Source organism: Glandiceps talaboti, chromosome 13 (assembly GCF_964340395.1).
Source record: "Glandiceps talaboti chromosome 13, keGlaTala1.1, whole genome shotgun sequence".
In the NCBI taxonomy this organism is placed as follows: Eukaryota; Metazoa; Hemichordata; class Enteropneusta; family Spengelidae; genus Glandiceps; species Glandiceps talaboti.
Window position 1 is genome coordinate 96,103 of NC_135561.1, and position 27,701 is coordinate 123,803.

Sequence of the window (27,701 nt, forward strand, 5' to 3'; positions counted from 1 at the left end):
ATTACCAGTATTATATAGCAACACACTGTTGGTTTGATAAAAAGCCAGTTACAACAAATTAATAAAGTTGTGGCCATTACCAGTATTATATAGCAACACACTTTGGTTTTCTTGGGGTTTTTTTGTACTTAATATTTTTTAATTGGGCGTATTAGAAAGATATAACTCTTTTTCATGAATGGAAAGTTTAAATTTTGTATAATGCAACACATCATGTTTGTGTAATGATTTTTCCATGGCCATTTCCTCATCTAATTTAAGTCCCTGCCAGATGAAGTCCGGGACGGGTACTTATGGATTGGGTTCATTCCGTGCATCCGGAGCCGTTTCTTGGAGATGCCTGGACCGATTTTTTTCAAACTTGGTACAGGGGCAATATACTATGGCATACACATGCATGTGAATTTGTTTCATGATACGATCCAATATGGCTGCCTAGCAGCCATTTTGTTTGTGAATTTTCCCTGTCCAAAGCCATAACTCAGACATGCTTGAACAGATCTCATTCAGAGTTGGTATTAGGACAGTGTTCTATGACATACATGTGCATGTTCATTTTTTTCGTGATACAATCCGATATGGCTGTCTGGCAGCCATTTTGTTGGCACTGTTTTCATGTCCAAAGCCATAACTCAGATATGCTTGAACAGGTCATCCCCCTCCCCGGACGATACCATTCTGTGATTTCATTTTTGTTCTGCTCAGGTCTTTATAGAGTAGTGGGTTCCAATTAATAAAAGGGAATCATTTCTAAAGATGCTATTATTATACAAATCAATTAAATTCCTTGTATATTTGTTATTATATTTAGACTGATAATGATGAGGAGCATGGTGCATTCTGTACTGGTTTATTTAACCACAGTCCATCTGGTGGTGAAGACGATACAGACAGTTCATCATCAACTACAGATAACCATTTCCATGGTCTCCTTAGTGAACATCCAGACGCACAGTTATTATGGAGAGTTCCACCTAGGCCAGACGATTCAGTGCAGGTATATATATTTGGATATTATTTCCCTATAATTTTCTTCCTTCGGCCAAGGAAAATACAAGTGACCTAAGGGAACTGGTTGTGACAAACCCTTAAGTCACTGGTATTTTTTTTGGCTAAATGAAGAAAACTATTGAGTAATGATATAAGTATACCTTTTCAAGCATAGGTTATTACAAAATAAGGCAAAATAATGGCATTTTGACTCTCATGTTGAGCTGCATCTAACCAATGATGTAGAGATAAGTTGTCATGATGTAGAACAACCAGAGTATAAAAGCCATATTTATTGTTCAAACACATTCAAATCTGGCTTGTTTGTGTTATAATGAATATAATCATCTTGGTCAAAAGTTATACATAAACAGTCTTGCTTATAAGGGAATGCAAAATGCATCATATTTTGGTTATCAGAAAGTCAACAGATTGTACATTTTGGCTACTACACTAGGAGTACTTTTCAGCAACAATGAAAAATGATGTGATTACACACTATTTGTTTGAATTCAGTGAGTGTACTCAGTACTTGTCTTCTTTTCCTTGTCTTACAGTATTACAATTTTACATACTTTGCTATGAGTTTGAATGAACTCAAGGAGGATACAAAGAAAAACATACCACAGACAGACTCTAGATTTAGACCTGATATGAGAATGCTAGAAAACGGTGATATTGGTAAGTCAATTCATGTCAAATAATCTTGTTATTATGTACAGCAGTAATACGGTAATGATAAACAATGGTGCCTATTTATAAAGTACCATCCACAATGGATGTCATCATAGTGCTCTATAATTATTAGCCCTGGCACAGACCTATATCGGCACAATGACACTATGTAACTTCCTCAACTCTGGGGAGTATACAATCTCTTGCAGCCTCTATAAGTGTGTTTGATTAAAGCATTCACATAGTAACCTCTGTCTGAACAGGTCCCCAATTACTTCGAGTGGTTGACTGAGGAACAAGTGTGGTTGAGATTTTGCTCATAGACTTTAGCCATTCAGAAACAAATGGGTAGTGGTTCGGCACAAAACAGCAACTTGCAGATTCTAAGCTGGCCACACTAAAGGTTCAACGATCATGACTCCACAGTATATCAGAGGATGTGTGTATCAAGACTTAAAATTTGACCTTTGAAAGGTCATATAGGGATTATTATTCAGTAACGTTTAGTCTTTAATCTATATTTGTAGATAAAGCATCAGCTGAGAAGCATCGCCTGGAAGAAAAACAAAGAACAGCTCGTAAACTCCGTCATAAGAATAAAGAAACATGGTCTCCACTATGGTTCACTCAAGGTGTCCATCCGAACACAGGCAGCCCTGACTGGATTTATACAGGAGGGTATTGGGATAGGGACTATCCTAACAGTCCAGATATATTTTAAGAAATGTAATAGTACTCACCAACCATGCATTTGAACTACATAAGGAGATATCTGATTGGTCAGTAATCTTGTAAGGTTGTATTTGGTTGGCTGATCTACTGGCAAACTGCTTGATCAGTTATCTTGCAAGGTTGTATTTGATTGGATGATCAGCAGGTCAACTGCATAAAAGATGTTCAGTGATTGGTTGATCAGTGAAATGTTATTTCCAAATATGGAAATGCATTAGTTTTCCAATGACAACGGGATGTTCTGATTTTACCCAACATAAATATATTTTCTATACTACAAAAATGAACTATTAATTTATTGACAAAATTTTCAACTTCAACACACATTTTTGGAACACTGGTTTTTGAATGAGGAAAGCCTGCTGATGGCTGTATAACTCTGATGCTTTTTATTCAAATAGTCAATTTTTTTTAAAATCAAATGCATGGTTGTGAAAAATCTCAGGAAATCTAGTGCAAATATAGTCAAGACATGTATCAAAGTTTTTTCTAGAAGTTTGGACTGTAATGTGTATTAGTGCAATGATGAGTTTACCCTACTCATTATGTGTATTACTTATTAGTAGAGTTCCTTCCAACATAAAAATTCCTAACTTGTAAAGTTTATGCCAAACCTTTGTTCTGGGGAACTATTGCCCTATGGTGATTGGTAGTGCCCCTTGACAAAATTTAGGTTAACAGCAAAAGTGGGGAACTACCGTCCTAAATATGGTGGAAGATAGTGTCCCATGACAATGTTTAGATTCAACACCAAAACTTTGATGTGGGGGAACTACCATCCTAAATATGGTGGAAGATAGTGTCCCATGACAATGTTTAGATTCAACACCAAAACTTTGATGTGGGAATTACCATCCTAAATATGGTGGAAGATAGTGTCCCATGACAATGTTCAGATTCAACACCAAAACTTTGATGAGGGAAACTACCGTCCTAAATATGGTGGAAGATAGTGTCCCATGACAATGTTCAGATTTTCAACACCAAAACTTTGATGTGGGGGAACTACCATCCTAAATATGGTGGAAGATAGTGTCCCATGACAATGTTCAGATTCAACACCAAAACTTTGATGAGGGGAACTACCGTCCTAAATATGGTGGAAGATAGTGTCCCATGACAATGTTCAGATTTTCAACACCAAAACTTTGATGTGGGGGAACTACCATCCTAAATATGGTGGAAGATAGTGTCCCATGACAATGTTCAGATTTAACACCAAAACTTTGATGAGGGGAATTACCATCCTAAATATGGTGGAAGATAGTGTCCCATGACAGTGTTTAGATTCAACACCAAAACTTTGATGTGGGGGAACTACCATCCTAAATATGGTGGACGATAGTGTCCCATGACAATGTTCAGATTTTCAACTAGAGTAGAGTCAGAGAGTATATTACTGACATAGCAGCTATATTTGAAATACAATAATCTACACTTTATCGCAATCGTTTCTTCTATATTTAAAAATGACAATGTACAACTTTTCTTGCAATCTTACAAAAGCTATTTCATCAGTTTTTCATTTCTTGCTCTTTGATGCTAGTGAGTATTTTGGACTTCCAGGTTAAAAAAAGAGATGAATTTTTCTTCAAAATTTCAAAATGTGTATCCACAAACAGCAATTCTTAAAATATGAAAAAAATGATGTTTTTTTGAAGTATTTGTTAGAGTGTGTTACTTTTTCATACTTCGTAGTGCCCATATGAGCTATAGTTATTCACAATCATTTTCTCTCTCTATTCAGTTCTACATTCTGTTAGTACTACATCGTATGTTGACTAATAATTATATGATCTATGTTACTTGTAGTTTTGCAATTAGAGTATTGGCCATTTTGACTCTAACATTAAAATGACAAAATTTTGAAGAACGCACACACACATGCCCTTGTATTTAGTCAAATGAAGATTTTGACCATCGTCTCCCATCACAACTATCATTTTCTGTACTGGTCATTTATTCAAACCTAAAATGATATTAGGATATCCAGCAGCAATGTTCAACCCACTTAGATACATCTATGTCCATCATGAAATATATCCCTTTGTAATTGGTTACCCCCTTGTCAATGAGACCATCAACTGCATGGAAAATGATATTCATGATGGGAGACGAGTCAATATGCCCATACTACTAAATACTAGGCTATTAGAATGATATGTGATCAACTTAATGCCCCAAGAGCTGTAACTTGTCTCTATTTCACATTAATTTTTACCTGATGAAATTACACTAAATCAGTAGATGAAACTTAAGACTGTACATATATCATGTCACTCTGCCCTCAACGGCCTGCTCTATGAAAGGGGTTGACCAGTGTGTGAGGGCGCCCCATCACGACACACCTTACAGACTAATAAAACAAGTTTCACTGATTATCTGAATTTACATGGATCAGTACCTAAAGCTTCATGTCTGCACTTGTAAACAGTGATGAATAAGATAAAGTATCAAAGTAATTGTACACCATAGCAAATAATCAACATGTGTAAATTAAAATTATGAATGAAATATAATGATCCAGTTACAGCTGCTGGGACTTTGGTCACAAACTAGATTTGTATATAAAAAAAGTCAACATATATACTCCTTCCTACCTTTTCTCTAAAACAGAAATGTTTCTTAGCTGCAGGAGAACTCTCTCTCCATGGTTAACACAGTGACAGCAATACAAGAATTCAAAAGAAGGGCATCAAGTCATAGTTCAGTCCAATATTTGGTACTAATATAGAAATCATGTCTGCCATATAACTCTAGGTCTTCAGCTGATCACCTCATAAAAAGTGAATCTGGGATGTCATGCTTTGTAGTCACAGCAAGCCGATACAAGGTCCTTCATGTACTAACACCCCCCCCCCCCTTCTACTCTTCAGGTAGAGGTATCCAATGTGACATTACCAATTGCAAGGTCACATTGACCGCTGAAACTGAAAGGTTTGTCATTGAGGTCACAACAAATCTTGCAGTCTGTTCATTCAGGAGAAAGATGGGGGGGGGGGGGGGGGGGGGGGTTAATTCAGTTGCTCACCAGATGGGTACTTTATGTATAGTAGGGTATGATACCAAAGTTCAAAGAGATGTATCTGTTATTGTAAAAAAAGATAATTTATGTAGTAGTCACTTGTCAACTTTTCATTGTTTGTCGTAGATCATGACAAGACAGATTAATTGTAGAGGTACTTCAGCATAGCTATGTAGTATATAGAAACCATATAAGTTGATATGCTAATTACATTCATCAAAATATTCATAGTTTTAAAGTGAAATAAATTACAAGAAATTACTTCTGTGAATGTGCTAATGTTTTTGTTTTTTTGTTGTTGGGTTTATTTGTTGGGAATCAGGATATTTTTTGAAAATTTGAAAAAATGAGTAAACTGCCATAATGAAATTAAATATGGATCAAGAAAAGAGTGGTTTACATATTTGTAGTTCTTTTTTCATTGTTTTCCTGTACTTTAATGTAGAACATATCCATAGAATTATTTCAGATTTTTCCCCTAATATTATAATTGACTAAATATCTGTGCTGCTATAATACCACATGTACTATTGATTTTGTCATTTGAGAAACTCCTCACTTCTCATTTTATATGAATATGATTTTTGATCTTTATTTTATTTACTTTGGCACAGTATTTTCGTGACAAGTATCACCAGGTTGTGCTGTAAGGCCATGACACAAACAGTACATCCTTTGTTTATAGTCATATGCTATAAAAGTTTCCCACTTCATGTAGTTAACACCTGGTACACATTGACAATTGTCATTCCTTGTCAACTCACCAACACATCAGAAGTAGGAAACAAGGTATTGATAATACAGTCGCTAAAACATCACCAGTGTTTTAAATTTAAGACACTTTGCAAAGGGTGCTGACCATGTTTACAACATAATGGACATGTAGTAATGAAAATTAGACACTTTGACTATAAATTAATGGCTAATGTGGATGAAAAGACCTGAAGAAACTCATTAACTAAGGAATATAGGAATCAAATGTACCTAAAATGGATCAGAAATGGCTGTTGGTCTTGTGATGACTTTTAATATGGACTTAGTTCAATTAATGCACAAGTGCATTATCTCTCCATCAATTCATATCATTATAAAATCTAGTGTTTCTCTCTCATTCCTGAAATGCAGCTTTCCTAATTCCATGCTACTTAGTAGCTTAGTGGCCAAATTCTCCTGTGAAACTAAATTTACACTTCCTATTATGGGACAGAACACACATGGAAAGAACCAAGTGTCTAGTAATGCAGTATGGTCTCGGGCTAGGTAATCACTGCAGTGTGTTGCAGACTTTGTTGCCCTCATGTACATTAGAGCATACATGCAAATGAAGTGCCAATGGGTCATTAACATATATGCAAATGAAGCACCAGTGGATCAGTTCCATGTACTGATGTAGGTCTTTCTAATCCATGTCATCTACTACACTATTTCAGTAGTCCATTCAAGAGAATACTTGTGATGCCAAGATGTCAGTTAGCTGTATTTATATGCTTTTAAAAGACCATTTATGACAAAAATGGAGTATTTGTATTCAAGTCTTAATGTCAAAATTTCAAATTGTAAGTTTGAATCTTTGCCAGTGAATATGTAACTATGTCTTGTTTTTACATTACTACAAACATTGAGACAGAATGTAGTTGTTGATTGGCTGAGAATGGGAACTTATAATGTAGTTGTTGATTGGCTAAGAACAGGAACTTACTTATAATGTAGTTGTTGATTGCCTGAGAATGGAAACTTACTTATAATGTAGTTGTTGATTGGCTAAGAACAGGAACTTACTTATAATGTAGTTGTTGATTGGCTGAGAATGGGAACTTATAATGTAGTTGTTGATTGGCTAAGAACAGGAACTTACTTATAATGTAGTTGTTGGTTGGCTGAGAATGGGAACTTACTTATAATGTAGTTGTTGGTTGGCTGAGAATGGGAACTATAATGTAGTCATTGATTGGCTAATACCGGAACTTATATTGTAGTTGTTGATTGGCTAATACCGGAACTTATATTGTAGTCGTTGATTGGCTAATACTGGAACTTATATTGTAGTTGTTGATTGGCTAATACCGGAACTTATATTGTAGTTGTTTATTGGCTAATACTGGAACTTATATTGTAGTTGTTGATTAGCTAATACTGGAACTTATATTGTAGTTGTTGATTGGCTAATAACTGGAACTTATATTGCAGTTGTTGATTGGCTAATACTGAAACTTATATTGTAGTTGCTGATTGGCTAATAACTGGAACTTATATTGCAGTTGTTGATTGGCTAATACTGGAACTTACATTGTAGTTGTTGATTGGCTGAGAACAGGAACTTATATAATGTAGTTGTTGATTGACTAAGGATGGAACTAACAACATCGTTGTTGATTGGCTAAGAAGTGGAACTTATGTATCATAGTTGTTGATTGACTAAGAACAAGAACTTGTAATGTAGTTCTTGATTGGTGAAGAATGTAACTTATAACATAGTTGGTGATTGGCTGAGAAGAGGAACTTACTTATAATGTAGTTAGTGATTGGCCTAGAACAGGAAGTTATAATATGGTTGTTGACTGGCTAAGAATGAATCTTATAACACAGTTGTTAATGGCTAAGAGTAGTATCATCTGACCAACCAGCACGTTTGATACAATACTAGCTGCAAAGTGAAGGATGATTGGCCTATTTAACATTAGCATAGGAAAAGTTGGCCCACTGGCTACATAACCCAGACAACTTTTCCTTGTAATGTGTCATTATTTGAAGTGTCTGTGTTTCACATAGTCTCTTTAGTAAATCGACAAACCAGTCCATCAGAAATTCTTTCCATCTTGCGCTAAAGAACTTCAACATTCTTAATATGGTTTACACACACCACAACAATATATGATTATCAAGCTTGTGGAAATCAGCTGACTTAAAGCTAGCAAAGACTTGATTTGTACCATTCTGTAAGGACATAATAGGAATGACGTTATAAAAGCTATCCGCAGAGTAGAGGAAACACAGTAGAAATTTAGGAGCTTTAATTTGTTTCAATGATGAAATCTGACTTCTAACAAAGTAGAGCATGTCAAGTGTGACACTGACTATGGATTGTAGAATGTATATGGTAAATCTGTAATTAAGCTTTGCTAATCTAATCTTTCTCATTACTCCACATATTTTTTGCAGCAACCAGTCTGTCAAATAAACCTATTACTGTACAGTAGTACTGATTTTCATATTCCTGCAAAGTACTCTGCATGTACATAGAATATGTAATTTTCCACAACAACAAGAGCCCAAAATTTCTATTACAGGGTAAATCCTCAGCAGAAAAAATTCTCCAAATAAATTAAAACATTGCAATGTATTTATAATTAATTTATGGGGTGGTTTCGTTTTTGGCATATCTGAGCATAAGATGCAGTAATGTATTAAATGTAATGCAATCATGGAACTGTGTGAATGTATGAAGGAATGTGTGCAAATGACCCCATTTTTAGCACAGCTGAACTTTTAGGTTCAGTAGTGCTATAGGCATGGAAAAGTGTCTGTCTGTCTGTCTGGCTGTTTGTGTTTACACTTAAACTCAAAAACCGCTGGACCGATTACCTTTGTATTTGATGGGGACATTACTTTTGGTGTTGAGAAATTGTTCAAAGCAAAATAATTGCATGACAGGTGTGTGATTTGGGTTGAAAAATGTCATTGTTGGTCAAAAAACTTGCACTAAAAACTACATGGGAGATTGGTCTGAAATTTGGTGGGAACATTCTTAGGGATGTGTAGATTAAGATTTGTTCAGGACTTGATTCCATCAGTGATATGTAAATTAGGGCTAAAAATGGGTCTTTTTGGTCAAAACTGAGCAGATCGGGCTTAAATTTAATGGGGATGCATCTGGGGGTGTATAGGTGAAGAAATTAAGCATATAATTATCTCATAGGTGATATGCAAATTAGGTGTAAACGTGAATTTTGTTTAAAAACTTGTATCTTAATAAGTACTTGGCCAATGAGAATGAAATTTGGTGAGATGTTTCTAGAAGTATCATTCTGCAGATTTGTTGAAAACATTTTGGCACAATTGGCCCTAGCAACCATTACCATGCCCTCAGCAACAACCAAATGTCAATATATTTGCTAAAATAACATCATGTGGTAGGCAAGTGAGTAAACGCTCAAACAATGTATGCAAACATCCTAGCAACCTTGACCATGCCCATAGTAACAGCCAAAAGATGATGTATTTCACAAAGATAACGGATTCTTAGACAATTGAACAAACATTCAAAAAGTGTATGCAAGTATGCCTAGCAACAAGACCTAACCCATAGCAACAGCCATATCATCTTATATATTGCAAAGATAACAGGGATTAATAGTGAATAGACATTCAAAAGTATATGTAAATTTGCCTAGCAACAAGACCATACAACAGCCAAATGATTATGTATATTGTAAAGATAACAGGGATTAATAGACAAATGAATAAACACTCTAAAAATGTATTCAAATATACCTAGCAACAAGACCATGCCCATAGCAACAGCCATATGATCATTTATATCTCAAAGATAAGGGATTCATAGACAAGTGAACATTCAAAAAAAATGTATGCAAATATGCTTAGCAACATGACCATGCCCATAGCAACAGCCAAATGATTGCATATATTGCAAAGATAACAATAGGCTGGATAGGCAACTGGATAATCATTCAGCAAATGAACACCTGTACCTAGCATGGATCAGCATGTGGATAAACATTTTTATTTTAAATGTACAGTTGTACTACAATACCATTGGCGCTATTTTTAATAGACTTGTTTCGATTGAAATTCTATTCCCTATGTGTATGTATATGTGTGTGTGCGTGTGAAATGTCTTGTTAGACCAAGTGTATTTTGGTAGGACCTGTCTGGAATGGTAGTACTCATGCACAATCATAATACAATGCATAGAGGTGATATCCAAAGAAGATTATATGCCTGCCATCTGAGACCTTTGCCTTGTTGAGCCAATGAAATGCTTTGTAAATAGGGTTTCAGGAAAATATTTTAGATCCAAAAAATTGAGATCAAAATGTAACGGACATCATTTTAGACTCACCTGAAATAGACATATCCCATCATAGATCTATGGGCTGGAAAACATGCACCAAAGGAGTATATGATGAATAAATGCCGTTAGGACTATATTAAAAGAGATGTAGAAAACAATGTAAAACATTTGTGTAGTCTAATATAGAAAGATAACTGTCTCCACCACTACCCCAACCTACGGCTGACAGTCCATCACTGCAGTCAGGAATAATACCTACCATCCCAACATTTAGGAGTCATGATGGCCGAATGGTTAGCATGGCCAGCTAGGAATCTGCAGGTTACAGGTTCAAGCCCCGTTGCTGTCGTTTGTTTCTGAATGACTCCAGTCCTTGGGCAAAATTTGAACCACGAATGTGCCTCAGTCAACCCAGCTGTACAATTGGTACCTGGTAGGATAGAGGTTGCATTGTGAATGCGTAAATCCTATGCACTTATAGAGGCTGCAATGACTTGTATGCTCCCCTGGGAGTTGAGGAAGTAAAGGGCTGTTGTGTAGCTATAGATCCATGTCAGGGGTAATAATTGTAAGCACCAAGTGGGAAAGAACTAAAGAACTATGTAAAACCAACATTATTAGTATTATATTATAAGGCTGACAGTCCTTCATTGAAGTCAGGAATAATATCCATCGTGTACTTTATAATAAAATAACAAACACTACTAGTTGACTACCTTCATTACAGGAGCTTTATTGCTTCTAATAATCACAGAAATCAACATTTATAACTATGCAGCTTTGAGAAAATCAGTTGACAACAGTTAGAAAAGTAACAACTCTTTGTAGACGACACAGTTTCCCCCCCCCCCCGTCAAATAACTATGCAGCTTTGAGAAAATCACTCGACAACAGTTAGAAAAGTAACAACTCTTTGTAGACGACACAGTTCCCCCCCCCCACTGTCAAATAACTATGCAGCTTTGAGAAAATCACTCAACAACAGTTAGAAAAGTAACAACTCTTTGTAGACGACACAGTTCCCCCCCCCCCACCTCCCACTGTTAAATAACTATGCAGCTTTGAGAAAATCACTCGACAACAGTTAGAAAAGTAACAAGTCTCTGTAGACGACACAGTCCACACCCACACACACACACACACAGATGATTTACTTCTATGTAACTGAATTGCAACACAATTTAGGAGAAGTTACATGGACTGGCAAAAAATAAATAAATAAATACTAAAAAGCATCTGTGATATGCAAAATATGGCTGGATTTCACTAATTGACCATGAAGGTCAAGCAAGGACTCAAACAAAAGTTTAAACCTAATGATATGGGCATACATACTGAACTGATAAGGTGGTTCAGTAGTGCTATAGGCATGGTGTTTTGTCTGTCTGTCTGTCTGTCTCTGCCTGTTTGTGGATGACTTAAAACTCAAAACCTGCTGGACCAATTGCCTTGGTAGTTGGTGGCGACATTACTTATGGTGTCTATTTGGAATATTGTTCAAAGGAAAGTGATTGCATTATACATGTGTGATTTTTGGTCAAAAAACTTATACTAAAAACCACTCGGCAGATCAGTCTGTGGTGAAGATGTTGATAGGGGTGTGTACACAAATGATTGTTCATGACATGGTGATCCCATCAGTGATATGCAAATGAGGAATAAAAATGTGACTTTTAAAAAATCTTTAATTGCAAAGTACTTGGCTGATTTGGCTGAAATTACACAGGGATGTTTCTTAGTATGTACAGATCAAGAAATATTAAATTACATGATGATCCCATGAGTGATATTCAAATTAGAGCTAAAAACATGGTTGATTTTTCAAATAGGCAGATTATAGTTTACTACTATTGTATACATGCAGGAGTTTTATAGTTTTATTGACCTCATTGAATCATTTTAAGAGGTAATTGTTAGTGTCATACTTACATAAGTTGCCCTAGCAACATGGCCATGCCCATAGCAACAGTCAAATGATAGGGTTTATTGTCAATACAACAGCGATGGGTAGACAATTGAATAGGCATTAAAAAGAAATATGCAAATATCCATAGCAACAAGTCCATGCCCATAGCAACTGGAAAACAATGACATCTAATGCCAATATACCAGTGAACTGACGGCAAATGAATAAACATTCCAAAAAATGTATGTAGATATGCCTACAAACAAGACCATGCCCATAGCAACAGTTAAACGATGGCATTTATTGCAGATATAACACCATGGATGGGTAGGCATGGGAATAAATCTTCAAAAAATGTATGGAAATATGCCTAGCAACAAGACCACACATAATCATAACAGAAAATTAAAGATTACTCTCAACAATGGTGCTACAATACCATTGGTGCTTTTATTGAGTTATGTGGTAAATAATAATTGTTCACTACAAGTATGGCAATCATTCAGTAAAAGTGATATGAACACCAAAAGTAACGCAGATGTATTTCTCCTGTTCTGTGTTGCCTTATAATAGATATGATATCTTAAAAGATGGAGGTAACACATAAATGCCACAAACGGTCTGTCTGCAGTATGCAAGAAATAGCTTGATTTTGATAATTGACCCTCAAGGTCAAGGTCAAAGCTCACTGTGTAAAAAGAAATCTTGCATGTGATTATCTGGACACTTGAATGGAGTCTTTATGTATTTAAGTTTTTGAGTTATACGGTAATATATAGATTTGTTACTCTAAATATGGCTGCCATTCATTAAAAAGTTATTTGAGCACCAAAAGTAGTCTTGTGTATATTTCTTTTCTTCCATATTACCTGTGAACATGATTTCACTGGAGAAACTGGAAGCAAATAAATACTACAAAGTGTCTGTGATAGGCAAACAATGATTGATTTTGATACTTGACCCTGAAGGTCAAGGTCAAAAGTCAATATCTTAAAAGAAAGCTTGTACCTAATAATATGGGGTAGACACTTGAATGGAGTCTCTATCTATTATAGTTTTTGAGTTATGCCATATTTATTGATTTTAAACTACAAATATTGCCAGCATTTGGTCAAATTTGTACATGTCAAGAAAGAAGGTGACGTGCATATGTCCCATATTAACACTTCACATTTGTGCCAGGTTTGAAAGAAATCTGATATTACATATCTGAGAAATAATGCATTATGGATGCACAAATGGACGGACGGACAGAGCCCATTGTAATAGCCCCTCTTTCAAGGGACTGAAAAGTGCAGACAAACAAAAACTACAAATAATCACATCAAGGTTATTTGCTTTAAGTGTTAAATGATACTTTAAGACTTACTGCTAGAGGAAGACTGCGGAATGTTGTTACATATCAGTTTCCTTGAATATACAAGTACATCAGATTTTGGCAGTGGTGCCCTCAGTGTTAGCATTTTTAATTGACATACAAACTAATAATACCTTTGTACTTCATTCAACATAATAATGTGCCTGATTTTGTATATGCAGCATATTGTGCTATAACATATATAAGCTAAGCTCCTCTATAGCAATACATAGTAGTATAATGTGACCAATGCTCTTAAAGGCCTGGGTTTCAATTCCAGATTCTCACATCAGTGCTATCCGATATGATGTATTACGATATCAAATGTGGGAATCGCTTGTCTTGTCGTTCACGTGCACAAACCCAACGCCTCATGACCATTTCTTGAACTTTGAACCTGCTGATACATTTGGGAGATTGCATCTCTTGGTCTGTCATATTTGTTGGCTTCAAGACAAAACAGAACAGTACTTCCTGTGACAGAAATATACAAAGTACATAGACATGAGTGACGCTGACACTTCATGGATACATTGCATGAAATACACATGTACATGATCACCAAGTGGTAAAACTCTATCATTATCACAAAGTTAAAATGTATCAACAAATTGTGATTTGTCTGGACTGTTTAAGGAATGGAATGTTTACTGTATACACACAGCCATCAAGCTAGTGTACGAAGTAGCATCAGTGCCGAGCAGATGGATAATTCAACCATTAATTCAAAGGACTGGAACATTTCAAGTAACAGCTTAACATGTTTTATTTGCAATGAGTAAGAAGTTAACAAAATAAAAATCTCAATTGATGAGTCAAGTTTGTCTGCATTGGGAATAAATTCTAGTTACCCTATGAACATGAATACTGTATGTACCTACAGTAGTGAAAGGCATGAGTATTTACATATACATGCACTATTGAAAGTACAATCTAACATATGTAACCATATACCATTTTCATTAGCCATGGCTTTAAATCTCTTCTCTCTGCTGAGATGTATAAAGACATTGTATTATCATTTCTATTCAGCATGCTTTAAGTCTAAATCCTCAATTATTACTGTTATTACATTCTAATATTACTACAATCTGAGTCTTTATGTTGTTACCTTTGCGGCATGTTCTGTGACTCTGTTCATTCCACTGATGACAGGCCATGTTAGAGGGCGCTCTTCATCACCACATGGCTGTAGAGTCTTTTCATCAACCATGGAAATCAACACAGAATATGATGCATGGTAAAAAGGAGGACCCTGTTTGTAAACAACTGAAACAAACAAATGATGAATGATTACATACATACATACTGATGGTGATGCATGCATGCAAACATACACACACACACACACACACACACACACACACACACACACATACACACACACACATATACATACATATACATACATACACACATGCATGCATACATACATACATACATACATACACACATACATACATACATAGTCATTACATACATTCACACACATGCACACATGCATGCAAGCACACGCACACATGCACACACACATGCACACACATGTACACACACACACACACACACACACACACACACACACACACACACACACACACACACACACTACCACATCACAATACACAAAGTAGACATCCTGAAGTGATAGCTCACTTACTGAAATCTGACCCGAACTTTATTCCAGTTTTTGGAACCCATCCTTTACTTCTGAGATTATGATAGACAACATAGGAAGATATAAAGTTGGTTTGTAATGAACAAAATGTCTGCCACATTGAGGTCAAATCTAAAGATATCTGGAAAGAACAGAAATATGCATTTTAAAGATAAGGAGATAACAATTATTTGAATTCCTCCGTTGTTTATAGTCTCAGTAGGGAGGCATCTATTATTGAAAGCATTTTCTTCAAGTGGTGACACACACATATAAATGTCCATATGATGACACAGATATTTTATTGATAGAGTTCCATAAACTTGCAGTGTATTGTTTTGGGGCTCCTAATGTGTACACTGACGTATTGATCACAGGGTGATTAGATTCACACATCAGATGCAGTACTATCACTCACTAGTGTAATCTACCACATTGAAAAACAATAGTTTTAGTTTGTGTCTATCTTAGCAAACTAAAGCTTCAATTAATTACCAGAGTCATATCTCAGTAAAGATGACAAAGACATATAGACATATAGACAGACAGAAAGACATGCATAATTTGGTATTCCAACATCTGTCCTCATGGATGGTACAAACAAAGTAAAAAAAAAGACTAAAACTCTACCTGTTCACTGTCTTTTACTGTAAGACATCCTAGTCCAAATGACAGGAAGAATGCCTGGAATAAATAATGACATCATTCGTCATTCACACTGGTCATTTTAATCTATGCCAAACGTGATCAGACAATAATGACATCATTCTTCAGTCACACGGGTCCTTTTAAACTATGACAAACGTGATCTGACAATAATGACATCATTCATCAGTCACACTGGTCATTTTAAACTATGACAAACGTGATCAGACAATAATGACATCATTCATCAGTCACACTGGTCATTTTAAACTATGACAGATTTCTCAGTTTGTCATGTATAAACTATGACAAACATGATCAGACATTAATGACATCATTCGTCAGTCATTCAAACATTTATTGGAAAGGTCTACTATACTAAGCCAATACAGGACAGGATGAAGGTCTATTGTATAATATCACTGCAGGACAGAATTTACTGGAAAGGTCTCTTTTACCATACCAACGTCTACTATACTAAGCCATTACAGGACAGGATAAAGGTCTATTGTATAATATCACTATAGGACAGAATTTAGAGGGCAGACTTTCTTGAACACAGTCACATTACCTCTTCTAAACTTAGCTGTAAATACTCATGGATTGGATAGGGATCTTTTTTCTTCACCACTTTATGTTTTTTTCCATGCTGTTAAAAAAAAGGCAAATTTACATTAAACTTTGCACTTCTATTTTGTTGGTTGACTCCATAGAAAAGTAGTTCATTTGTAAGTTGTCATCTAGTTATACTTTTTTGTGAATGTTCAAAAAAAATATTTAAAAAGTATAAATAAAATTTATCCACAATGCCAATATCATTAAAGGATGACAAACAGATTCAGTGTTGCAGCCAGCCTTTTGAAAGAGTGGGACAGAGTGTCCTGAGACTTTCATTTTTCTGGGTCATCATAAATTTTTTTGGAACATTATAAAAAAAAGCACCAATGGAGTTGTAGCACAACTGCACAGTTTTTAAAAATATTTACCCAAATGCTGATTCATGCTAGATATTTGCTGAATGATTATGCAGTTGTCTATCCAACCCTGTTGTTATCTATGCAGTATACGCGATCATTTAGCTGTTGCTATAGTATAGGCGTGGTCATGTTGCTAAACATATTTGCATACAATTTTAGTGTGGGTCATCTATGACCCATCACTTCCAAAATTGTGGGTCAGGTCCAAAAAATGTGTGTCAAATGATTAAAAAAAACCCTCTGGCTGCAACACTGCAGATAACATAAAACATAAGATTTTAAATTCTACAAATATATTATTGACAAAGTTTTATTAAAAAACAAGAAACAAATGTGCATATCAACCTCTGAAGAAGAAAATATTGAACAAACAAGAAAGTAAATATTGAGAGTTCCACAAGTATGTTTTGGTGTGTTGGTCAAGCTAAAATGATGGGTATTTTATTTACCTTTGAACTTGTTTTGACACCTGCCTGTATTTCTAAGTCTTTAGTTTCTTTCTCTTCAACTGTTATCCTATGACTGACATGTTCACCTTCGCTGTCATCACCAGAATCAGCTATAATAACAACTGTACTCTCTGAGCTACTATCGTCTTCTATTTTACTTTGATTTTGTTCACTCAGATTCAGATTGAGATTTCCATGTATATCCTTGATTTCTCCAGATTCAATCTGAACCTGTTTCTGACCATCAGATTTCTCAGTACAAATTGTGTCATTCCCAGGGCAACACTGTTCATCAGATTCTGTCCTGACTGAATTTTCCATTAAGTTTTGTCTCTGAAGGTCCCTGGAAATTGTACCTATGTCATCGGTGCTTGTGACATCATCAACTCTTGAATTGCCATTGTTAGTAAGAGTTATGACATCATTTTTTGTGACATCATCAGTTCTGGTACTCGTTATAACATCATCAATTGTTGTGACATCATCAGTTCTGACATTGGCATTATTTCTTGATGTGCCATCATTTCTTGGTGTGACATCATCACTTCCTGTTATGACATCATCACTTCTTGTAATGACATCACTGTTTGTGCTTATTGAGGTTACTTCATTTGAAACATCATCACTGTGTGTTACATCAATTCTTAAGTCATTCCCAGTTCTGATGACATCATTACAACCAACCACACTATTTCTCTCTGTAACACTTTCAATTATGTCATCAAATTTAAATCTCTTAGACTGTGGCTCCCCATTGTCATCACCTTGACTGTCACTTTGGTTATTTTCACTGTCAATAGTTTGTTTTACAAAAGTACTAGACACATCAGTTCTCTCAGTTTGACATTGGTTGTTGTCATCTTGTTCTTTGTATTGATTGTACCACTGTAAATGTCTCATATACCTGAAAACAAATCATATATAGTAACTCTTAACATAGATTTGTATTGGAATCCTATGTTATGTTCTATACCAATCAAAACTACTGACATCTAACTCTGCTCAGATTTACACCTGGTGTACTCACAACAGTGTACATCTGTGCTTTTTATTGCAATAGTAGTAAACTAAATGATACTCTAATGTATGTCATGATGTGGCATCGGCCGACACCTTTCATAGGAGCAGGCCATTGAGGGTGAATTGACACGACATAGCTTATATTCTGAAAGCTGGCTGCTGATGATGCGGTGACACGACATAGCTTACATTCTGGGAGCTGGCTGCTGATGGTGCGGTGACACGACATAGGTTACATTCTGGGAGCTGGCTGTTGATGGTGTGGTGACACAATGTATTTACATTCTGGGAGCAGGCTGCTGGGAGTGGAGTGACACAATGTATTTATATTCTGGGAGCAGGCTGCTGGGGATGGAGTGACACAATGTATTTACATTCTGGGAGCAGGCTGCTGGGGATGGAGTGACACAATGTATTTATATTCTGGGAGCAGGCTGCTGGGGATGGAGTGACACAATGTATTTATATTCTGGGAGCAGGCTGCTGGGGATGGAGTGACACAATGTATTTACATTCTGGGAGCAGGCTGCTGGGGATGGAGTGACACAATGTATTTATATTCTGGGAGCAGGCTGCTGGGGATGGAGTGACACAATGTATTTACATTCTGGGAGCAGGCTGCTGGGGATGGAGTGACACAATGTATTTATATTCTGGGAGAAGGCTGCTGGGGATGGAGTGACACAATGTATTTACATTCTGGGAGCAGGCTGCTGGGGATGGAGTGACACAATGTATTTATATTCTGGGAGAAGGCTGCTGGGGATGGAGTGACACAATGTATTTACATTCTGGGAGCAGGCTGCTGGGGATGGAGTGACACAATGTATTTATATTCTGGGAGCAGGCTGCTGGGGATGGAGTGACACAATGTATTTACATTCTGGGAGCAGGCTGCTGGGGATGGAGTGACACAATGTATTTACATTCTGGGAGCAGGCTGCTGGGGGTGGAGTGACACAATGTATTTATATTCTGGGAGCAGGCTGCTGGGGATGGAGTGACACAATGTATTTACATTCTGGGAGCAGGCTGCTGGGGATGGAGTGACACAATGTATATTACAGTCGACCTAAATGATATACTGTGCACTACAGGTACAATTGCATTGGTGGTGCTCCCTGTATTCCACTATTTTAGTGGGATATTACAATATAATAATAATCTTTTTAATTATACTGGATAGTTCTTTAAGTATATAAACACTTGTCTTCCAAGAAGTCCAGTGAGGGCCGTCCCTCATGGGTTCAGTGTTAATATGTGCAACCCCACTACAAACTAAAATACTGCCATTGCCAAGTTCACTTAGATTGCCAATACTAAGATGTTAAAGGTCTCCCAATTACTATAGAGAGGATTATATCTATATCCTTCCATTGAAACAATAACAATGTTACAACAACAACAAAACATAATATTTGGATGTTGTACCTTATAAGAAAAAGACAGTTTTTGTCATCTGATGATAATATAAGACAAAATACCGAAAATAACTGTAATCTACCTTTGTTTTCTAATTTGTTGAAATCTCTGTTGCTGAAATCTTCTTTCCTTTGGTGGTACTGAAAAAAAAAGATGAAAAATGGTTGTTTTTTCTTTTTCATTTGAGTGGTTAGGCAAAAACTTATGTACTGCATGAATACTGTGATACAATTTAGTGTCTATGTCATCAGTTATGTGGTTCTACATCACTGTCTATGTCATCAGTTATGTGGTACTACATCACTGTCTAGTGTCTATGTCATCAGTTATGTGGTACTGCATCCCTGTCTAATGTCTATGTCATCAGTTTTGTTGTACTCAATCCCTGTCTAATGTCTATGTCATCAGTTTTGTGGTACTACATCCCTGTCTAATGTCTGACATCAGTTGTGTGGTACTACATCACTGTCTAGTATCTGTCATTGGTTTTGTGGTACTATAATTAAGTGAATGTCACCAGTTATGTGGTACTTCATCACTGTCAAGTGTCAATGTCATCACCAATGTTGTACTACATCAATAGTAACTGTGTCCATGTCATCACAAGTGCTGATGTCATCAGTTACATGGTACTACATCACAATTCATGGACAATACTTATTTTCAACTTACATCGTTTACGCACCACCCCTTGATATGATGAGATGAATCTCTTATGTTCAGGTTTACTTCTTGACAGAATGCCTTTCCCAAAATATCCCTAGGCGTTAAAAAAATACAATATTACAAAATTTCATACATTATGAAATAGTTTTCATCTATCATTAAAAAAACAACAGCTTAACAAAGCTTTCAGTCTATTCACGAATAGAAGCAAGACTAACATTTATCTATGCCTTTACTCTACTAACGTTTATCTATGCCTTTACTCTACTAACGTTTATCTATTCCTTTACTCTACTAACGTTTATCTATTCCTTTACTCTACTAACGTTTATATATTCCTTTACTCTACTAACATTTATATATTCCTTTACTCTACTAATAACATTTATCTATTCCTTTACTCTACTAATAACATTTATCTATTCCTTTACTCTACTAATAACATTTATCTATTCCTTTACTCTACTAACATTTATATATTCCTTTACTCTAACATTTATATATTCCTTTACTCTACTAACATTTATATATTCCTTTACTCTACTAATAGCATTTATCTATTCCTTTACTCTACTAATAACATTTATCTATTCCTTTACTCTACTAACATTTATCTATTCCTTTACTCTACTAACGTTTATATATTCCTTTACTCTACTAACATTTATATATTCCTTTACTCTAACATTTATCTATTCCTTTACTCTACTAACATTTATCTATTCCTTTACTCTACTAACATTTATATATTCCTTTACTCTACTACCATTTATCTATTCCCTTACTCTACTAACATTTATCTATTCCTTTACTCTACTAATAACATTTATCTATACCTTTACTCTACTAACATTTATCTATTCCTTTACTCTACTAACATTTATCTATTCCTTTACTCTACTAACATTTATCTATTCCTTTACTCTATTAACATTTATCTATTCCTTTACTCTACTAACATTTATATATTCCTTTACTCTACTAACATTTATCTATTCCTTTACTCTACTAACATTTATCTATTCCTTTACTCTACTAATAACATTTATCTATTCCTTTACTCTACTAACATTTATCTATTCCTTTACTAACATTTATCTATTCCTTTACTCTACTAACATTTATCTATTCCTTTACTCTACTAACATTTATCTATTCCTTTATTCTGATTCTTGACATAGCCAGTATTTGCCAATAAGATCACTCCTTTAACTGTTGGAAAACTGCTTCATTAGTATATATGTCAGTAAATTAGTTTTTATTCGTCAGACTTTGGCAGGTTGAGTCACTGAGTGGGACATTAAAATCTCTTTGATAGAACAACAGACCACAAGATATTGTGGGCAGGTATATTATACAAATCCACTAGATTGCAGAATTAATTTGAAAGGTATATTGTATTATCCACTAGAGTTTTGGAATTAATTTGAAAGGTATATTGTATTATCCACTAGAGTTTTGGAATTAATTTGAAAGGTATATTGTATTATCCACTAGAGGTTTGGAATTAATTTGAAAGGTATATTGTATTATCCACTAGAGTTTTGGAATTAATTTGAAAGGTATCTTGTATTATCCACTAGAGGTTTGGAATTAATTTGAAAGGTATATTGTATTATCCACTAGAAGTTTGGAATTAATTTGAAAGTATATTGTATTATCCACTAGAGGTTCGGAATTAATTTGAAAGGTATATTGTATTATCCACTAGAGGTTTGGAATTAATTTGAAAGTATATTGTATTATCCACTAGAGGTTCGGAATTAATTTGAAAGTATATTGTATTATCCACTAGAGGTTCGGAATTAATTTGAAAGTATATTGTATTATCCACTAGAGTTTGAAAATTAATTTGAAAGGTATATTATATTATCCACTAGAGGTTTGGAATTAATTTGAAAGGTATATTGTATTATTCACTAGAGGTTTGGAATTAATTTGAAAGGTATATTGTATTATCCACTAGAGGTTTGGAATTAATTTGAAAGGTATATTGTATTATCCACTAGAGGTTTGGAATTAATTTGAAAGTATATTGCATTATCCACTACAAGTTTGGAATTAATTTGAAAGGTATATTGTATTATCCACTAGAGGTTTGGAATTAATTTGAAAGGTATATTTTATTATCCACTAGAGGTTTGGAATTAATTTGAAAGGTACCACTACACTAGATCTGTTGTACTACACCACTACACTAGATCTGTTGTATTATACCACTACAGGACAGACTATTGGGCAGGTCCAGTCTGTTATACTATACCACTACACTAGCTCTGTTATACTATACCACTACACTAAATCTGTTGTATTATACCACTACACTAGCTCTGTTATACTACACCACTACACTAGATCTGTTGTATTATACCACTACACTAGATCTGTTGTACTACTACTACACCACTACACTAGATCTGTTGTATTATACCACTACACTAGATCTGTTGTACTACACCACTACACTAGATCTGCTGTACTACACCACTACACTAGATCTGTTGTACTACACCACTACACTAGATCTGTTGTACTACACCACTACACTAGATCTGTTGTATTATGCCACTACACTAGATCTGCTGTACTACACCACTACACTAGATCTGCTGTACTACACCACTACACTAGATCTGTTGTACTACACCACTACACTAGATCTGTTGTACTACACCACTACACTAGATCTGTTGTACTACACCACTACACTAGATCTGTTGTACTACACCACTACACTAGATCTGTTGTACTACACCACTACACTAGATCTGTTGTATTATACCACTACACTAGATCTGTTGTACGATACCACTACACTAGATCTGTTGTATTATACCACTACACTAGATCTGTTGTACGATACCACTACACTAGATCTGTTGTATTATACCTCTACACTAGATCTGTTGTACTACACCACTACACTAGATCTGTTGTACTACACCACTACACTAGCTCTGTTGTATTATACCACTACAGGACAGACTATTGGACAGGTCAGGTCTTTTGTACCACAGAATGAGAACAGTTGGCAGTATGAATTCGAAATACCTATTGAATATTGACTTGCCCAATAATGGGATATCATAACTTGACACAACACATACCATTTTATAGATGTATGAAATATCACCAGGTTTGGAGACTAAGACACAATTGTCCACAAGATAACCAGTATAGTAGTACCATCGATTACTACATGCTGATTTGCCTTCAATAGAAGCAATAGGTACAGGGAATGGACTGGACTCGGCTTGATGGATTCTACGTTTACGTCTAGGTTCTGTTAATTTGGATGAAGCTGCCATGCTACCTGCAAGGAAAGTTTTCAAAAAACTGTCATTTCTAACATCATGTCACATTAATAGTCTGTCTCAGTGAATGTCACTGTATCTACTGTGTATCACTCACAAGATGACATCTACATGAGTGGGGGTCACCATACAAGCTTGACGTGAATTATATACACATGTAAAAAGTTTGAAAGCTTTCAAAATTACCAAAACTAAGTTATCCAATACATCAACACAACATTGTTCACCTAGATGTAAACAATTACATCATGTTTACAATCCATTCATCATGTTCATTATGTTCATAATGTCACGTGTGGAACCACGAGTGTTGTCCATGATGGATCCATGGAGTAATACTCTAGTCTAATAAGGCTACACCTACTCTGCTATATGCTGTTGTGTGATTCATTTATCACAATGGGATGACCCTTACGCCTCATTTAACAATACTTACAATTTACAGCGGAAAACTTAGGATGAAAATGACTCAAAACGTCAAATTGTACTTATATATAGCGTGGTACGTATAACGGCCATAACGAGTCCGCAGACCAACTGAACAGGAGGCGATGTACATAATAACGTTACAGCATAGGTTCATGCATTAGAAAATGATATCGTCTGCTCATAATGGCTTGGGTTACTTACTTCTAACGCTGTCTGTCTGTCTGTCTGTCTGTACTGACTGCCTTTCCTGAAATTAGCGCCTTCAGAAATTCGTTTTAACAAATGCTATTCTCATGCTGCTCTGCAATATTTTGATTTACGCCCTCAACGATTAAAAGGACGTTCTTTTTTCCCCATATTTTTTTCCGGTCGCGGGGGTTTCTCTAATAGTACCTGTATGATTAACACACCCATATGGACATCTCTGCGAGGTACGTCGAGAAGACAGCACGATGGAGGGAATGTACACTCTCACATCACACATGGACTTAACCATAAAATTAGTTATTCATCCCCGATGAATGTTGATACCACAGGCACTTGTTTCCCGATAATACATATGTATCAGGTTCTGATTGAACTTCATACACAAACTTTAATACACCTAGCTCTGGATTTATACGCTACGCTACGGGGTTTCGACACGTCTTCTCCCACTCCGCTATGGTTCTTCACTATTTCAAACAGCGAGACTGCGCACAGATTTCATGCGCACGGCGGATTTTGAAAATAAAAACCACCCATACCTTTGCTGATGACAATAAAAAGTGGGAGAAGACGTGTCGAAACCCCGTAGAGTATAAATCCAGAGCTAGCTATATGCATTGCTTGATGTTACCAGTAGAGATGTTCCTAGTCAGATCATAAGCTTTTATTCTATTCTCATTATATCTCTAGACGTAAACCTACACCCATGTTTAAACTTAGCCCGTGTTATTCTCATAACTTCAAAAAGAGGACCTTGGCACAGACTACCATTATCCCTCCATAAAATAAATGCATCACGAGCAATAGCATGAAACTCTTTAACATACACTTTTCAGAGTTTTTGTGACCCATTTACAGAAATACTGTCAGAGGCAGCAGACGACAAAACATAAAGTTTATCAATAGTCATCAAGTGTGAGGGATGCTGACATGTGGTGTCACGACAGGTAAAAGCCCCTATTCAAACTGATATCTTTGAAATTTTGTTCGGTACAATTATAATGATTTTGTAATGATGACAATGTTATTGACTCCTATTTTTTGTGCTTGTGATTTGAACCTGCCAGGTTACATCTTCACCCATTACACAGTCAAATACCCTCCTCCGGGACATGAAGAAAAAATTCTGATCAAGGGGGAGGCTCTTGTTAATATACCTCCGTCCTTTCTCTGATACGGCAAAATGTAAATTGTGTCATTCAGAATCTATACATCATCATCATCATCATCATCATCATTAAATCATCAACACCACCACCACCACCACCACCACCACCACCACCACCATCATCATCATCACCATCACCACCATCATCATCATCATCATCATCATCATCATCATCATCATCATCATGTGATTGTAAAATGTACATCGAATGTGATGTTTTCAGTCTTCAATTTTTCTTTTACTAATTTCATTTTCCATTGCAGTTTGTCATTTTAAGTCGTTAAATTATCTTTTTACATGTAAAAATTATTCATACTGATTAATACATTAATTAGCTTTAGTACTTATTAGTTAGGGTCTGAAATTGTATTTCGACCCTCCAAGATAGGGGAAATTATTATATAAATAGAATAACAATAATCGGAAAAAGAAGAAAATCTTAGTGATATTCAAGAAAATTTGGTTCATTTTCATAGCTCTAATTTCGGATTTTAGATTATGTACTAGTATGCCACTTTGCTATATTTTGTTATCGATAAGATTCAACAGACTAATAATAACCACCTTAGAGGTGCTCTTTATAGTGACGTCAACATTTGCCGTGACGCCATCTTGTAACCTTCCCTTTTGCGTACGAATTTGCAGTCAATTTTCCACGTATTTGACAATTTTTTGAAGTAGGAGAAAACCACCAAGGGTGGGAAAAAATCTGTCAAGATGAATATGGCAGCAACAGGAGCCAACAGCATCCCACTGGGAAAGCCAAATCCAGGGTTTGGGCATCCAGTGGGAGGCAGAACGTCGAACGAATCTATGTTGAATGCCGCCAGAGAGGCTGCAGCAAGAATAGCTGAAAAACGAAGAGTAGGTGTTGCGGCTCAAAATCATGAAATTGGCGATGGAATGTGTAAGTTGTATCATTGTGTAAAACCGAAATAACGTGTGTTAATCTCGTGTGAGATACGAAATTGGAACATATCTAACATGTTTCTGAAATGGGGAAGGAACATTTGTATCGCAGGGGTATTATAACTATTATTTGAATACGGGAAGCAAACATGCACGTCCAGCCTACGTTTTCAAGTGTTGCTGATATTTAAATACAACTGCCACGCTTGCAAATTTGATGATAAATATGGCGTAAAAGTAAATATTTTCAGATTTATTGTGATGTAGAGTTTTAGCCTACAATTTAAGAGAAAGTCATAATTTCATCCTGGTGTAAATCGAAAACTAGAACGATTCAGTATTGAAAAGAATACCACAAGCATTGTTTGTATCTATTGTCTGGTATTTCAGCAAAGAAGAAAAGGCGAAGTCGGTGGGAACAGCCAACTGAAACGAAACCACCCGTTCCAACAGTTCTGCCACCAAATTTGACCCCTGATCAAGAAAAACAATTTCTGTGTAAGTATTTATATAGTAACTGTAAATTTAATTTACAGTATATTTGTTTGTCGTTTTTGATGTGAAAAAAAATGTGTAATACTTTTATTCTTGTTTATTTGTATGGATTATTTATTGGAGGTAAGGAAATGTATAACATGATAAAAAGTCCTTCCTTTACATAATGCTCAGAAACTAATTTTCAGGTGTCTAGTACCACCATGGTGTGGCACTAGCTCTTCCTCACAGGAATGGCTAGTACGAGCACCTGTGATATTTCTTGGTGCTGAACATTTCCCAACAAATAAATTGAACAGAGCTCCTCAAATGCTTCCATTCTACCTTAAAACACCAAACGCAAACCAATTATTCATTTCTTGTGCAGCACACAACCACTCAAAAAGTCTTCGTAGGGGCAGCCATTCGACCAGGCATGTAGCAGTGTTATGCGTAACATACAATAACGCTGACACTTGTGACACAGCTGTTACAAAATTTTTTTTAATTGTTTGTTTGCTGCACGAGAAATTAAATGATAGGTTTCCATTTGGTGTTTAAATGTAAACCGGAAGCATTTGAAGAGTTCTGTGTGATTTATTTGTTGGGAAATCATGACAGGTGGCACTAGCCGTTTCAGTGAGGAATGG

The 27,701-nt window shown here is 35.7% G+C and overlaps 3 protein-coding genes across 6 annotated transcripts in view; 2 read left to right on the forward strand and 1 right to left on the reverse strand.

The window, feature by feature from the left end:
* Nucleotides 1-5,901, forward strand: part of LOC144444851 (oxysterol-binding protein-related protein 1-like) — an 83,180-nt gene extending 77,279 nt beyond the window's left edge. The window contains exons 18-20 of the mRNA XM_078134402.1: nt 812-997; nt 1,548-1,671; nt 2,193-5,901. Coding sequence (XP_077990528.1) covers nt 812-997; nt 1,548-1,671; nt 2,193-2,386 — 504 coding nt within the window. The 3' untranslated portion in view covers nt 2,387-5,901. The remainder of the gene's footprint in view (nt 1-811; nt 998-1,547; nt 1,672-2,192) is intronic.
* A 5,587-nt stretch (nt 5,902-11,488) lies between these two features.
* On the reverse strand, nt 11,489-24,602 carry LOC144444855 (uncharacterized). Its single transcript, XM_078134406.1, has 10 exons — nt 24,495-24,602; nt 23,658-23,863; nt 20,557-20,644; nt 19,967-20,024; nt 17,443-18,346; nt 16,588-16,665; nt 16,002-16,055; nt 15,375-15,513; nt 14,829-14,986; nt 11,489-14,191 (listed from the first exon to the last, which is right to left on the reverse strand). The coding sequence occupies exons 2-10, from the start codon at nt 23,856-23,858 to the stop codon at nt 14,030-14,032; spliced, it is 1,842 nt and encodes a 613-aa protein (XP_077990532.1). The 5' UTR covers nt 23,859-23,863; nt 24,495-24,602; the 3' UTR covers nt 11,489-14,029.
* Nucleotides 24,603-26,279: 1,677 nt separating this feature from the next.
* LOC144445097 (splicing factor 1-like) overlaps nt 26,280-27,701 on the forward strand; it is a 32,638-nt gene continuing 31,216 nt past the window's right edge. For all 4 annotated transcript variants that reach the window (XM_078134647.1, XM_078134649.1, XM_078134648.1 and 1 more), the window contains exons 1-2: nt 26,280-26,575; nt 26,968-27,075. In XM_078134647.1, coding sequence (XP_077990773.1) covers nt 26,386-26,575; nt 26,968-27,075 — 298 coding nt within the window. In that variant the 5' untranslated portion in view covers nt 26,280-26,385. The remainder of the gene's footprint in view (nt 26,576-26,967; nt 27,076-27,701) is intronic.

Coding starts and splice junctions, on each gene's coding strand:
- LOC144444855 (XM_078134406.1), bottom strand. CDS start 23,858: ATGGCAGCTTCATCCAAATTAACAGAACCTAGACGTAAACGTAGAATC. Junction 18,347..19,966: donor CAACAAATTAGAAAACAAAG/GTAGATTACAGT, acceptor ATTTGTTTTCAG/GTATATGAGACATTTACAGT. Junction 15,514..16,001: donor CAGTAAAAGACAGTGAACAG/GTAGAGTTTTAG, acceptor TGTTCTTTCCAG/ATATCTTTAGATTTGACCTC.